At 36.4% G+C, this 14,930-nt stretch overlaps 1 protein-coding gene across 34 annotated transcripts in view; it reads left to right on the forward strand.

Annotated features, from left to right (window-relative positions):
• LOC113075261 (calcium/calmodulin-dependent protein kinase type II subunit beta-like) overlaps positions 1–11,503 on the forward strand; it is a 32,829-nt gene extending 21,326 nt beyond the window's left edge. For 18 of the 34 annotated variants that reach the window (XM_026247923.1, XM_026247924.1, XM_026247934.1 and 15 more), the window contains 8 exons: positions 848–896; positions 3,106–3,180; positions 4,316–4,456; positions 4,595–4,762; positions 5,933–6,008; positions 6,107–6,201; positions 6,290–6,524; positions 7,506–11,503. In XM_026247923.1, the coding sequence (XP_026103708.1) occupies positions 848–896; positions 3,106–3,180; positions 4,316–4,456; positions 4,595–4,762; positions 5,933–6,008; positions 6,107–6,201; positions 6,290–6,522 (837 nt within the window). In that variant the 3' untranslated portion in view covers positions 6,523–6,524; positions 7,506–11,503. The remainder of the gene's footprint in view (positions 1–847; positions 897–3,105; positions 3,181–4,315; positions 4,457–4,594; positions 4,763–5,932; positions 6,009–6,106; positions 6,202–6,289; positions 6,525–7,505) is intronic. The other 16 variants (XM_026247959.1, XM_026247951.1, XM_026247952.1 and 13 more) reach the window with 3 other exon arrangements.
• Positions 11,504–14,930: the final 3,427 nt, after the last annotated feature.

Raw genomic sequence — 14,930 nt, forward strand, 5'->3', positions numbered from 1 at the left:
AAGGTCTGTAGTGCAGCATAGATGATGGAATAAGAGTACAAAAGCCTTTTCAGGAGCACCTAATAATATCGCCCCACATACTAATGGCCTATTTACAGCAGGAGCTGGTGTCCTTGGTGATTGCTACAGTTACGCTGTGACAGGTGCACAGTCCCGTATCACTGGTGACCGTGCCCCCCTCCTCCTCATTTCCTATTGAGACATCATTCTGTCGATTAATTCAGCTGAGCGATAAGGTACAATGAGAAGTGCTGCCGTGTGTAAATGCTTACCACAACAGTGTGTTTTTGCAAACCCTTCAGCTTTGACTGTTTTCTCAATACAGCTGGGCTCATTTGAAAATATGAAATAGTTGTTAAATGCTTTAGTAAGAATTGCAAACCATCAGGACTCTGCTTTAAATTAGACATCAAGTGGTGACGTAACACAGGACTGAAATGATTTATTAAACAGGTGAATGCTGTTCCTTACACCCATATGCTGCACGTTGAAGCGTTTGCCGTACTCTTGTAAATTAGTGCATCTCTCAGATTTAAGCACAGGATATTGTGAAATTAGGAAAGAGTATTGAGTTCATAATGTTCATTCCTGTTGGAGGTGTGGCCTGTGTTTAATATCGTTAAGTAAAACAAACATAACAAGCCTCTTCTAACAGTTGTGCTGACATGGACATGCATTATTGAACGGTTAATTGTGCGTGTGATTCCCCAGAGTTCTGCTGTTTACATGTTCATTTATATTGTGTGTATAACAATGCGAGTGAGGACTTTGGCACTAGTTGGTATACTTTCTGAAAAATGTTAATACCTCGTGAGACTAATTGGTGTTCTGTGTCTGAATATCACAGGAGTCGTCGGACAGCAGTAATGCCACAGTGGAGGATGAGGAAATGAAAGGTAAGACTCAACTATCAGTATTTGTATGGAACAACACGCACTGCACTAAGGTTGCAAAAATATTATAGTTGTTTCTAGTCTGAATAGCAAATATAATATAATACTGTATTTAGTTCAAAATCCCAAAAATATGTTCAGTACGTGTTCAGTACATTCAGGTTGTCATCTTTCTACAGTGACCTGCTCTCTTATGTGTTTTCACATTGGGCTGATTTGAAAGGGAGTGTTTGGCAAAAAATGGAAATTATGTATTAAATCTTTCAAATGAATAATTATTTACTCAATCTTGTGTTGTTCCAAACCTGTATCTCTTAGTTTCTTCTCCAAAACACACACAAAAAAAAACAGATTTTAAAGAATGTCCATACAGTGAAAGTCAGTGAGGTCCAAAGCAAAAACATCTTCAGATTAATTTTAAGATTATCTTCTTTTGTGTTCCACAAAATAAAATAAAAAGGTACTCATCAGATTTTACATACTTACAGAGCATACAGTCAGTCCTAAAGTTCATATTTGAAAAAACAAATCAAATTTACACTACCATTTAAAAGTTTGGGATCTTTTAATTTTAAGGAACTTTTATTCAGCAATTAATAAATTGACAAAAAGTGATAGTAATAACATTTACAACACTACAAAATTCAGTTTCAAATAAGTGCTGTTCTTTGGAACTTTCTATTAATTTAAAAAAAAATATATTATTATCTAAAATTTTATGCAGCACATTATTATTATTGTGCAAAAAAATATTAGAATGATTTCTGAAAGATCATGTGACACTGAAGACTGGTGTAATGGCTAATGGTAAAAAAAAAAAAAAAAAACTTTTAAAATGTATTAAAATAGACAACATTTCTTGTAAATTGTAATAATATTTCACATTTTTACTGGTTTTCTTGAAATTTTTATCAAGTAAATGCAGCCTTGGTTAGCATTCTTTCAAAAACATAAAAATTTTACTGATCCCAAACTTTTTAAATGGTAGTTTATGCAGAGTATCAACAAAAATATAAACATTTAGATTCACTTCATGGTCCGTTAATATTAAACTGAGAAATGTAGTGAAAAGTTTTAGCCTGAGCTCATTCAGTGCTCACTTGGTGTCACTCCTACTTTCATCGTTTGTGTTCAGCTCTCTCTGCCCCAGAACAAGGCAAGGGCACCTTGTGTTATAATTAAGCTCAGTGGGAAACAGAGACCCTGGCTATTTCAGAGCATGTGTGCAAGTGTGCGTAAGAGCAGAAAACTTGCCGCAAAATTTCTGGGCAGACAATGTGCATGACAGGAGCGTGATGTCTTGTTTTCGAGATCACACTAAAGAGACGATGAGAAGGGTGTGAGTTTTACTTCGAGATGGTGTTGGGAAATATCTGGCTGAAATAGTTGAGTGATGAATTCTAGCACAGCTGTGAGAAGTTAGCTTAATAACATCTAAGCTAGCTTTACTGTAAAGCACTTCTGTTTAAATAAGTTATTTGAATAGAGCCAGTTTATAAGGACTATAAATAAGTGTTTTCAAACTCTGAATATGTTGATTTGATTTAGTAAAACTTTCTATTTTGTTGTGTTTCTGTTGTGTTTGCCAGTGGAACGAGACAAAATACAATGCAATTAAATTAAAGTTTATTTTTATAGCGCTTTTTACGAAACAAATCATTACAAAGCTACTTTACAGAAAATGATGTTTCTACAATATTTAGAAGTAGCTTATAAGTGGTGACTGTTAGTTTGTGTGCATATGACAGGATTTTTCAGAAAAATTAATACAAGACGTAGTCAGCAAGACGATGAATATTATTAGCAGCAATTATTGTATAATGCAGTCACACTTGTAGCAATATTTGTTAGTTCTGTTTGTTGATTCAGGGTTAGCATCATCTGAGGTCCTCTGAGGGGTTGGTATCATCTCTTCTCATGTGTTCTGGATCCAGACTTGAGCTTGTGTAAATCCTAGTTACCACGGGATGTAAATGAAGTTAGACCTGCACAACTGCCATATAATTTTTTATTTTAGGGTGACATATTCCATTAAGGAACTTTGATTGAAAAAAATTGATTTTTGCATTTCATTTCATTCATCAGTCGTGTATACTGAAGCAACTCTTAGCTGGGACTGCTAGGCTAGAGAATGGCTGCAAAAACCAAATTGATGTCAGTATGCTTTCTGTGTTCCTTCTCTCTCTGTGTGACTTTGGGAGGGGTGTCACAGGAAAGCTTGTAGATAACAGTTCAGTTATGCCTGACTCCGCCCACACACCTCCTGGCCCCTCCCCTGCTCTTTTCAGTAAGTGCCCTCTGACTGCCATGACCTCACCCATCTTACCATAATCCCCTTTTGCATGTGTGTGATACAGATCAGCACTAAAATTTGTGAAGTAGTGCCATTAAATGAGTTGCATTACTGAAGATAATTGTCATAATTTGTGTTCTCATTAGTAAACAGATAATTTGTTTTTAATCAGATCTAATCTTGCCAATTTCTATGTCCTGTTTGTTTAACCAGTTTCTCTGGATTTCTTTAGAAGTATAGTAAAAAAAATAAAAAAAAAGCTGTTAACATATGCTCACCTTACCTTCGTGTCTTTCCGGGTATGTATGGATTTCTTTTGATGTTTAAACAAAAATGCCAATTTCAGCTAAAAACTGAAACCTTTTTACACGTTTTCACCATTCTTTTACAAGACAATGGTGTTTCGGGTGCCTGACAATTTAAGCAATTGAAAACAGGTACCATTATTCTCTCCAACATAATCAAATTCATGATGTCATGGACATATGTATCACAGTACGTGTTTGAATAGTGCTGCTTTAAAAATATGTTGCCAACTACTGGCCTGGTGTATATAAGCGTTTTAAGTCATTTTCATGGATCCAGGGATCATTTTGACACTTGTCAAAGTTGTCGTCTTTGTACACAAAAACCCACTGGAATAGTTTTTCCTTTTTAGCACATCGTTGCAGCGTGTACGCTCTTTAAATAACAAAGAAAAAACATTGTGCTCGACTTTAGACCAGGTTTGAGTTGGTCTATGGCGCAGTCTATTTTCAGCTCCTTAAAGTAGCAATGCACCAGCAATGTGCCTGAACACACATCTTTCAGCACACCCATAGGCGCAAAAATGAGCGCAGATGCATTTGCTTATTAAACGACGTAGCACTGGACGGGAAAATGCGAATGGCGCCAGACTGAAACTAGCAAACACACTTGCGCTGCGCCTTGCGTAGCATTGCGCTGGGTGTATGATAGGGTCCTGAATGTTTGAATGATGTATGGATATACAATGATGAAATAGATTTTCATTTTCGAGTAATCTGTTCGTTTAATGCCACTGCACACAGGACTGCTATTATCTGTTCTGCTCCTTCTCTAAGCTAAGCTCCACTCTGTTATTTCTGTCCTGCCCTGTCTGGGCCCACAGCTGCCTCTAAGTTCACTGATCTATTGGGTGTGGTTCGTCGGGGCTCTGTGCCCACATGTGATGCTGAGGGGGGAAGCACTATCACTCCAGCTGTTGTTTCCGCCCCCTTCACACCCCAGACCACCAATATTCCCACACAGAGTAAGTCCCAGATGAACCAGCATGCAGACAGGTTATTCAGAAGTTCTGCTGAGTCCATGTTTATTAGAAACTTGTTTAGAGTCCATGTTTATTATCTGTCTTTTCCTGTCATCTGCCTTCTGTCAATTATGCATCCAGTGTCACGTTTGACTGATCTAGTGAGCAGTGTACGCAGACCTATAGCCACCCATACAGACAGTGAGCCATCAGCAGCCAGCAGACCCCTTACTGCCCCGGTATCTGCCCCATCACACCCCTCCCCTCTCCCTGCCCAAACGTCCTCAAGCCCCCTGCTGTTAGCACATTGTGAGTATGTGGTGTCAGTGTCCTGCAGTACTGGCACGGCAGCATGAGTTTTTGATTTCCAGGCAGCAGTGATGCTATTGGACTAACATGCATGCAGTGTGGATTTCTCGGGTGATTTAATCACATCACTGTGGACACCTGGGAGTAACATGCGTCTCAAATAAGTCATCTCTGACCACTTTTGTGTTATGAAGAGGACTCTCTCAAGTGTTATTGCTGGTCGATACAGGAGTTGGTTTTTATCAAATAACATTAATAGAAAAGATACACTACTAATCAGAAGTTTGGAATTGGTAAGATATTTTTGTTATCGACAAGTCTAACATGGTTCCCGAGGCTGCATTTATTTGATGAAAAATACAGGAAAACAGAAATAATGTGAAATATTATCACAGTTATAAAAAGTTGATAGTTAAAAAAAGTAAAAAGTCATTTTTCCTGCATTGGCAAACTGAATTTTCTTCAGTGTCAAAAAATCCTTAAAAATAAGGATTAAACCTTCAAGAATCATTCTAATATGCTGATTTGTTGCTCGAGAAGCATTACTTATTATTATAAGAAATATATGATATTATGTCACATTAAACCACTCTTGGAAACCTTTTACCATGCTGTCATAATTATCAGATTTGTTTTGCGTCTTTTTACATACCCTTCTTTAAAGCTTCTTAATGTAAAATATGTAAGTCCAACATAAAATATATGCATACTGTATATATTTAAATAATCTAAACAAACTACTTGTGATTGGAGCACCTGGTCTTACAGAGAATCTTTGAATTGTGTTTCCTCCAGAGATTGTGTTGTATCTTAACCTTCAGTTGTTTGAGTCCTGTGACTAACAGAGCTGGAAATGAAATGCTGTGTGTGAGCGCACGTACGGTAGTGTAGGTGGCTGAAATCTGTTTGGGTGGATGTTCAGACAACCTGTTTTTTTATTTTTGTGTTTATAAGCTTCTGTCTGTCACAGCAGCTTGTGTACTGATGCAGAAAGACACACGTTAGAAATGAGTCTGCTGAATAAATTATAGTGAGCCTGCTGAACATGTTTGCAGTGTTTTAAAAGATATATAGGCCACTTACCCATAATGCTCCTCCTTCGTGTGCATACTAATATAAGGGAGTTTGGATAAACTGGCTTCGGTTAACACTGACTTTCTCTTTCTACAGCACGCAAACAGGAGATCATCAAAATCACTGAACAGCTTATTGAGGCCAACAACAATGGCGACTTTGAAGCCTATGCGTAAGTTACTTGTGTGTAAAGGTGTATTTTTAACTTTATTTACCAACAACTGACAGTAAATGAGATGGCACTGAAACAATGGTTTTAATTCTTTCCAGTAAAATCTGTGACCCTGGACTCACCTGCTTTGAACCTGAGGCCTTGGGAAACCTTGTGGAGGGGATGGACTTCCACAGATTTTACTTTGAGAACTGTAAGCGGAGTCAGATTACTCTTCACCTCTACCCCTTTGGTCATGACGTCGGTTTATTAAAGTGTGGCCGTTTCTCACTCTGTCATAGTGCTGTCTAAGAACAGTAAGCCCATCCACACCACAATCCTGAACCCTCACGTGCACCTGATTGGAGACGAGGCCGCCTGCATCGCCTACATCCGCCTCACGCAATATGTGGATGGGCAGGGCCGGCCGCACAGCAGCCAATCAGAAGAGACGAGGGTGTGGCATCGCCGGGACTCTAAATGGCAGAATGTCCATTTCCACTGTTCGGGAGCTCCAGCCGCCCCTCTACAGTGAAGGTACATCCTTGTATTGACAGATTAATGGTACAGTCTATAACAGATGCTGATGGTGCAAACTTTGTGCTCAACAAAGTTTGCGGTCAGATGTTCTTTGAAACTTATTGAAACTCATCTAAGAATCCTGAATAAAATATATCACCGTTTCCACTAGGGGTGTGCACGGATAGTCGAACATTTGAATATTCGTTCTGCTCTAATTATTCTATAAATAAAAATGATATTAGAATTTCGCCAAAAAAAAAAAAAGGAAAAAATGTAACAAAAAACTAATTTGGTCACTTTCTGTGATTCTCCACCGGATATATGAAGGTGTATGAAAGCAAAAATCTAACAGTACTTCAAAGATGCCGTGGAGAATCACAGAAAGTGACCGAATTCAAGAATATTGTTGCGTCATCTCTCAAGCAACGAACATGTAAAACAATAGGAAAAAAGCAAAAAAGATTTGCTGACAGTTTAAAAGTTAAGTGTAGGCTACCTTCTACAATAGCCTAATTGCTGCAGGCTGCTTTACGTTTTTTTCTTTGTTCACTTCGAATATTCGTTTTTTGTGAGCTCAAATATTCGAATGTGATATTTGCGGAAAACGCCCATCCCTAGTTTTCACAAAAATATTTAGCAGCATCTTCATTATATAGTAGCCTTAAAATATGCTGATATTAAATAATTCACCGCTGTTAGAGAAAACATTTAGGTTTTTTTTCACAGTTTTCACAAAGCTGTTGTGGCAATTACACTATAAAAAAAAAATTTTTATTTCAGATTTTAGTATGTTGTACTAGAAAATACCATTTCAGTCTTTCTACTTCTACAAATTTCTGCTTAATTCAGTATTTCTTTGTTATTGTGAAATTTACTGGCAATTTCAGACTGAAAATTGTTTCTACACTAGTTTTTTTATGTTGCCTTGGTCTGCTCATTGCACATTCTTGAATAGACTTTGTTTTTGTATGCAGCTGACAGACATTTTTTCCTCAGGTTGAGCTCGTTGTAGCCACATCTAACAAGAGTGCCCAGCCAGAAATGGAGAGTGCAAGAGTGAAAGAGAGCGTGAGGGAGGGGGGAAGTTGGAGAGAGGGAGGAAGGAAAGCAAGCCCAGTGATGGGTGGCTGTGAGTCTTCAGTGCCTGACCCTCCCACACTGGGCCCGGCCCCCTCACCTGTCAATCACTTCTGTGCGTCGTCTTCTGTCTTACCTTCAACTTTCCCCCCTCCCTCCCAGACACCGTCCTTGTATCTTTACACCCGTGCAGAGACACCCCTCGTTGTGCACATGTGCTGTGTGGAGTTGGACAGTCTTTGATAAGTACAGATAATAAGGCCTCAGCGAAGTGCTTTCTGTTGCACCTTCCCAGTGTGAGTTATGTTACACTGATTCGCCGTCCTCACTTACAGTGTGTAGATTTTCAATATTGTTGTTATTATTATCATTATTATTATTATTATTATTATTATTATTAACATTGTTCTTACTGTTGTTATTAGTATTAAAACAAAAGCAATTGTAAAAGTAATTTTTCACACAATTCATGTTCTGGATGCCAATGATTTTGAATTTATGCCTTTTCTTTCCTGACGTTTTTGAAGAGCATGATTTTTTCAGTATATCAAAAGCGTTTATGTACAGGCTTCTCCGTGTGATTCACAGCCAACTGATGCGTCAGTCCATGTGTGTTCAGACATTTGTTGGTATGTGTGACTGTTTTGGGGCAGATTCTACCAGAGCCTGATAAAGAACGACGTGACGTCCGGGGTCTTCCAGCTTATACCAGTCATTATTTCTCACATCATTAGCTCAGATTTGGAATAATTCAGCAGATTTGCTGTTAGTTGTCGAACTGCATTTTGAATGAATAATTCCTTTTTCTGGAAAGCCACAATCGTGCTTTATATGTAACCTGTTACACCAATTGCAATGTTAGTGTTATTTTAATGTTGCAATGTTTAGAATTTTTTTTTGTTACTTCTTCAGCCAAGTCAGTGGTATTAGGAAAGCGCCTATTCAAGTTGGGCCGATTGAATCAAACTAAAAGCATACTTCAGTTTAACATACAGTAGGGATACCAGATTACCTCTTCATTTCTGTTTTAAGACTATGGAAAGATGTGGACATCCAATTACATCATTAGAGGAAATTTTTCTTAAAAATAAAACTCTTGTATCTCTACACTAGTTATAGTGGAGGTTTAAAATCATTGGAGGCCATTAAAGAGCAGCTGATTGAATGAATTTTGGTGATTTTAGCTGACAGTTACATATAGCTTTTTTTAGTTTTTTCTTCGTGGCATATTGTTGACTTATATTACTTATTCTATTTTTAAGAGTTTATATGTATTTAATTTGTCACCTGTGTGTGAGATTTTAAAGGAGAGTGAACATTTTGTTACCCTTGAACATTTTCAAAGTGTGTTTACTAGTGGTTGACCGATATATCGGCCGATATTTTTCATTTTTCAAATATCGGCATCGAGCCGATAAGTTTTCCTGCTTAGCCGATGTGTTCGAGCCGGGGCTTTTATTTTGACGGCGCTGAGAGCGGTAGCACCTGAGCACACGCAGTGCTCACACTCTCTCTCTTGTTCATCGTCATCATTAATCGTTCTGTCTAATACAGATAAAAGTCTGTCTAATTATCAGATAGAACGGTTAAACAAAGAAATTAATGTATACAGAAAGTATTATAATGATTGCTTTTATATTAAGACTATTAGTAATAGAAAGGCAAACATTAAAATACTTTAGCGTTTGCCGTCAGCATTAAGCAAATATGCATTTATATAATTTAAACAAATCTTTGAATGACTAATGAACATTTAATTTCACAAACCTTGCAAACTTAGTCGAATCCATCTGTGAAATCTTGTGAAGTGTGCATTTTTATTTCAGCATGATCATGTTCGCTGCGTGATGGTCCGTCAGTGTTAATTGAATGCTTTAAAATATAAACTGGTGATTTCAAATAATACTGCGCTTTATGCATTTGCCCACTATCATATTCATGTCATTTTTCACTTTGTGCTGTATGTAAAATGAGGGTTACCCTGGCTTTATTTGAAAAATATGATTCCCAGTGCACACAAACTTACCAGATTACTGAGTCCCCAGTTGGTCACAGTGTTTACTTTCTTTTTAATTATATTTTTATTAAATATTTATTTATTTGAGAAAAATACTGTCATATAAAGCATAAGATTATTTCTTTTACACATTTATTTTTTAATCCATAGTCAAATGATTTCAAATTTCTTAAATATTAATAATAATAATTTAAAAAATCGGTTTTATATCTGCTATCGGCCCCACTGCTTTCCAAGATATTGGCATCGGCTGTCAAAAAACACATATCGGTCGACCACTAGTGTTTACCCTTTGGATGGGCAAAGTGCAAGGAGTGTGAAAGTCTTTGGAAGAATGAAAAGGTTTGCAGTCAAAATCGGCAGCAATAGTTTTATATGTCAGAAGATGATAAGATAGTTTATGGAGTGCATGTCAGACCTTGTGAACTTTATACTGGTTTCACTCTACTTTGAAGGGTTTGAACTCTGGTTAACTGACGTGTCAGTGTGACATCGTCCCCCGGTCATGTGACTATTTTATTGACCTTGTGTCCTCAGGTTGTATTTATTTGTTTTATATTATTATCGCAGCTTCTTACATGCTTCTTAATTTTCTCACACTTTATCTAATGTTTGAACTCACTAGTTTTGAGCCATGTCATATCAATGATGACTACTGATCTTTTTCCGTTGTTGGTATTTGAAAATAATTTTTCCAAAGCGCCTCTCACACAGATAAAAAGAGGTAATCTTTTAAAATCCAATCAAAATATGTCTCTCAAACAAAGTGACCCCGTGAGGCACGTGTACTTGTGTTAGTGCTCCGGTGTTCTGCTTCTGTTACAGTTGTGTCTCATTCTTGGATGTTTTATCTCATGCAAAAAAGTTCCACACCTGTCCGCACACCGCTCCCTAAAAAATAAAATAAAATAAAACAAAACCGCATGTAAAAAGTGTACTGTTCTCTGTGTGTTTAACCACGAAAATAAACGTTGAAGAGTGAAAGTCACATCAATATAAAAACAGGACACACAGTACTGAAACTGCAGTTTATTTCAGCTGGAATTTCTTTGCATGATAGTCACTTGAACACTAAGTTTGGTGTTATTTAACTATTTGATTTCATTTTTCTATTGAATGCTGGTTTACCTAAACCTTTCTCATATCTGTCTTACCATCTTTGTTAAGTGCATATATATATAGATATATACATATAATATTTTTGTCCCAAAATTATGCTGACAATGGCAGCGTAAATGACGAAGACTACAGATAGCTAGGAAATGTCAATGATATTAAGATTATGGAAATGGTGATATTTCTACTGCATGCTTTTGTATTAAGCTGATTGTTGTCAATGCAGGGTGACTGATATTTATATTAACGATTATAAGATTTCTCATTAGTATGAGACTGCTTGACTTCAGAGAAGCACTTGCAATATTAGCTAAATATGCATGTTTTTTTTTTTTTCTTTAAATCACTAATTTGTATCAAAGATCTGCTGTTTGTGCTTTGCGGATATTCTCCAAACCTGAATGGCCAATAAAATTGGGGATTGTTTCTGAATTTTATCAGTCTTTTATGACTAATTTAACAACTACAGCTCAGTAAATAGCAGAGATCCAGTGTATTTTTGCCTGCACCGACAACATTGTCCATCTTTAAGCACAGGACTGTTTGCGTTCGACTCGTAATATAATTTCTCTGATTGGAAACGGTACCAGATAGTTTCTCTGAAGTTGAGTTTTCTCACAGTAGCCCTCTGTTAGTTTTGTTTTCCTGTATAAGAAGATATTCTTTTTGATTTCTGATGATTCTTACTCTTGTTATTGCTGTTCTCAAACATGCTCTGTGTATTCCCTGACTTAAGCAAATGTGTTCAAAAGATATAAATAAATGAGATGATTTAAATACTGAAGAATCTTGTGCATGTATTCAAAATTGACAAGCAATATGTTTTTAAAGGGTTTTTACTTGAAACTACGCAGGCTGATGGCTTATACAATCAATCAACAACCTCGTAGTTCCCAGCTGGTCTATTTCAACATATTAAAAATCAGTTCTGCTATTGAGAAAATAACTGAGATTTTTTATTTCCTTAAACTGACTATTGCATTCTATATCAGGGATTTTTAAAACTTTCATTTTTTTAGGTCTGTTAGGTTATGGAAATAGGTTAAGGCAATAAGTACAATCTGTAAAATCACATAATATTTAACATTGTCACTGCTCAGTAAACTGTAATTCTAATGGGAATAGCTTTTTCAACCACTTTTTTTTTATCTTTATTTTTCCATTAGCATTTAAAATGCTTTTTAATTAAAGAATTCTACCTTGGGGGAAAATTAACTTTTTCAAAGTTTAAAAATTTCACCTCTGACATGGAGTGTTCAAATGTATGAATGCAAAAGTCAATTGCTTTGGATAAAAGCATATGCCAAATGCATTAATGTAACCTTTTTAATTCTGCTAGATTTATGTGCTTTCTGGCTTTGTTTGCATTTATAAATGTTCACCCTCCATCTTCTTAAATGGAATTTGTAGTGACCTATTTGCATTCTTCACTAATTAAAGTGTTTAATGAAAACATTGGCAGTTCAATACTGCAGGTCAGAAACCACATCAATCATCATCAAGTAAAAGTAATTTGTAAAAATTTGTACTGTAAAAAGCAACACACAAACACACAACATCAAAACTCTAAACAGTGCCATAAAAATCAAATTCATACAAACCAAAAACAAAAAAGCAATGTATACAGTTATCAGGCCAGTTGAACTAGTCTCTCACTGGCCTCCCAAAGTTTTTTGCTACTCCAGATTCTCTAGCGAAGGCTCTTAGATGAGCTGGCCGACAGTCAGTGAAGTATCCTCCGTTCAGGATCTGGAACAGAACTTAGTAATGACAGGTCCAGTTACTCTGAACGTGACCTGAATGAGACATATGACACAAGATGAACTTCACAATAATCCGTTCAGACAATTACAGATTTTTGGTAAAGGTAAAGATCACTATTATTACTGCTCACACTTAAGGACACCAGGAACATCCTAGCAACCTTTTCTGCAGTTGTAAATGTTAAAAATATTTGTGCTGCTTTTGATTAACAGAGAGCTTCTATTTGAAATATACATAATTTTTACATTAGAAATGTCTTTATCTATAACGTACGATTTAACTAACTGATTTGCTTGGTTAATTGTCTGTTTCCATAATATGTGAATTTCGTGCATCTCAGAAGCGTGGATTGACAGTAGGTGAGCTATAGGTGGACTGTCATCCCAGACATCAGGACAGAGTGGACAGACTGGCTGTTTGCAGGGGGTTGTTAACTTACTGCAGAAATGACATTCTTGTCAGTCACCATGGCAAAAAAAAATGATACATAAACAGCACATAGATTTTCTAAGAATGATCCAAAGTGGAACATATAATTACTTACTCTTTCTTTTGTTTTATCAGCCTTGTCTTCTCCTGAATGGGTTGTTCCCCTTCATCTCAGCTCTTTGTGAAGAAAAGCTTGACTGTCATTACTATGTTTTTCATGGTTCAAGCTCTCCATCAGCATTCTGTAGATCGCTGGGTCCGTGCATGACTGCAGTGACAAAGGTTGTGTGAATATGTGTTTTGTAGTGTTTACCATATGGCTGAAGAGGCTGAAAGAGTGCTTCAGTGAGTTTTTGGACAAATCATCTGGAGCAATTCAGAGAGACAGCCTAGTAAGCCTTTTGTGTACAATGAACCTAAATATTCTTTATTTTAAGGTATATGGATTTGAACAAACCCCTAAGGTCCATGTTTTAAAACCACTCAGAACACTCAAGCAGTTTTGTACAGGCAACAACCACTCACACTGCAATTCTACCATACGCAGGAACAGACGAGGTAAAGAGGAGTGAGCCTTATTCGTTCTACCCCATTTTTGTATTTTACTTTTTACATTTTTTTATTTAGCTATTGTGTTATTATTAATAATAATATAATGTGCATATTATAAATAATATTGTAGTTATAACTAGGTTTTTTTTTAAATCATTTGAAATATTTATACATTTATTCTTATATCCATTATAATATACATTTGATATAAATGTAAAAAAAATATTTGTATCAGAAATACATTTGTATGTAATTACTACATGAATTGGAAAATAAGCTTTATAAAATGAATTGTAAATAGATGTAAATTTAAATGTAGTTTCTAATCCTAAAAGGATTTGGAACTGTATCCAGCTCTTCCCTCTAACATCCTAAAATGCCTCTCCACCAATCACCTTTCTCCATGTGCTTTAGAAGTCGGTGAGGAATTTTGAAACAAAAATTTTATGAAAAAAACATGTTATATTTTTTTATATTTGATTTCAACACTATTTAAAAGGTGTAGAAATAATATTTGTCACCAATCAACAATAAGCGTACTCTTATAAACTGGGCTAAAGAGAGGGAAAGTGGGATTTCTTCTCAAAGTCAAAGATATTTGTCCTGATTGGCTGTTTAGAAGATTCAACCAATGAGGTCAAACTAAATGAATATACACTACTGTTGGATCAGGTAGATTTGTTTAAAGAAATTAATACTTTTATTCACCAAGAATGCGTTGAATTGATCAAAAGTGATGGTAAGGACATTTAAAGAAAGCAAGAAAGGATTCTTGAGCACCAGAACAGCATTTTAGAATGATTTCTGAAAGATCATGTGACACTGAAGACTGAAGTTAAGGTTGCTAAAAAATCAGCTCTGTTGTCTTAAGAATAAATTCTAAAATATATATAAATATTTATATAAAAATATATACTTCTCTGAATTTTTCCCTCATCCCTAATGATGTCACAGCTGTGCTGTTGAGCCGGGCAGAAGGGCTGCTTGATAAATTGATCACATTACTTTTCACCAAACTGGTGATCTTCAAACTTCAGGTATTGTAAGCACTGTGCAGAGGGGGTTGCTGGAGGTGCCCGGGTCCTAGTAGAGTCAATGACCCAGAGTATTGTAGGAGACATTGTGTCTTAAGTAGAAAAGCTCTCTCTACTGCTGCTATGTGTGCTGTATGGGGACCAGGACACTGAGGGGAGAGGTACGCTGAAACTGCAAATGTGATCCAAGTTATAATGAAAAAATATGTCTAAAGATATTTTCTTATAAGAATATACTTTTCTTTTTTCGCCACAGATGTGCCTCCATCATTCTATGACATGAGGAATGCAATCAGTTCTCTGATTGGTCAGGGTGAGTTGTGTGGGCGGGGCTTGATGAGGATGGAGAATGTGCTGCTCTCTGAGGAACATAGTCTTGTGCTGACGTGTTGCTGGGTTTTCTTGAAGGTAAAGCTGCTAGAAGGATGACAG

The sequence above is a fragment of the Carassius auratus genome, unplaced genomic scaffold, assembly GCF_003368295.1.
Source record: "Carassius auratus strain Wakin unplaced genomic scaffold, ASM336829v1 scaf_tig00016634, whole genome shotgun sequence".
NCBI classification, from domain to species: Eukaryota; Metazoa; Chordata; class Actinopteri; order Cypriniformes; family Cyprinidae; genus Carassius; species Carassius auratus.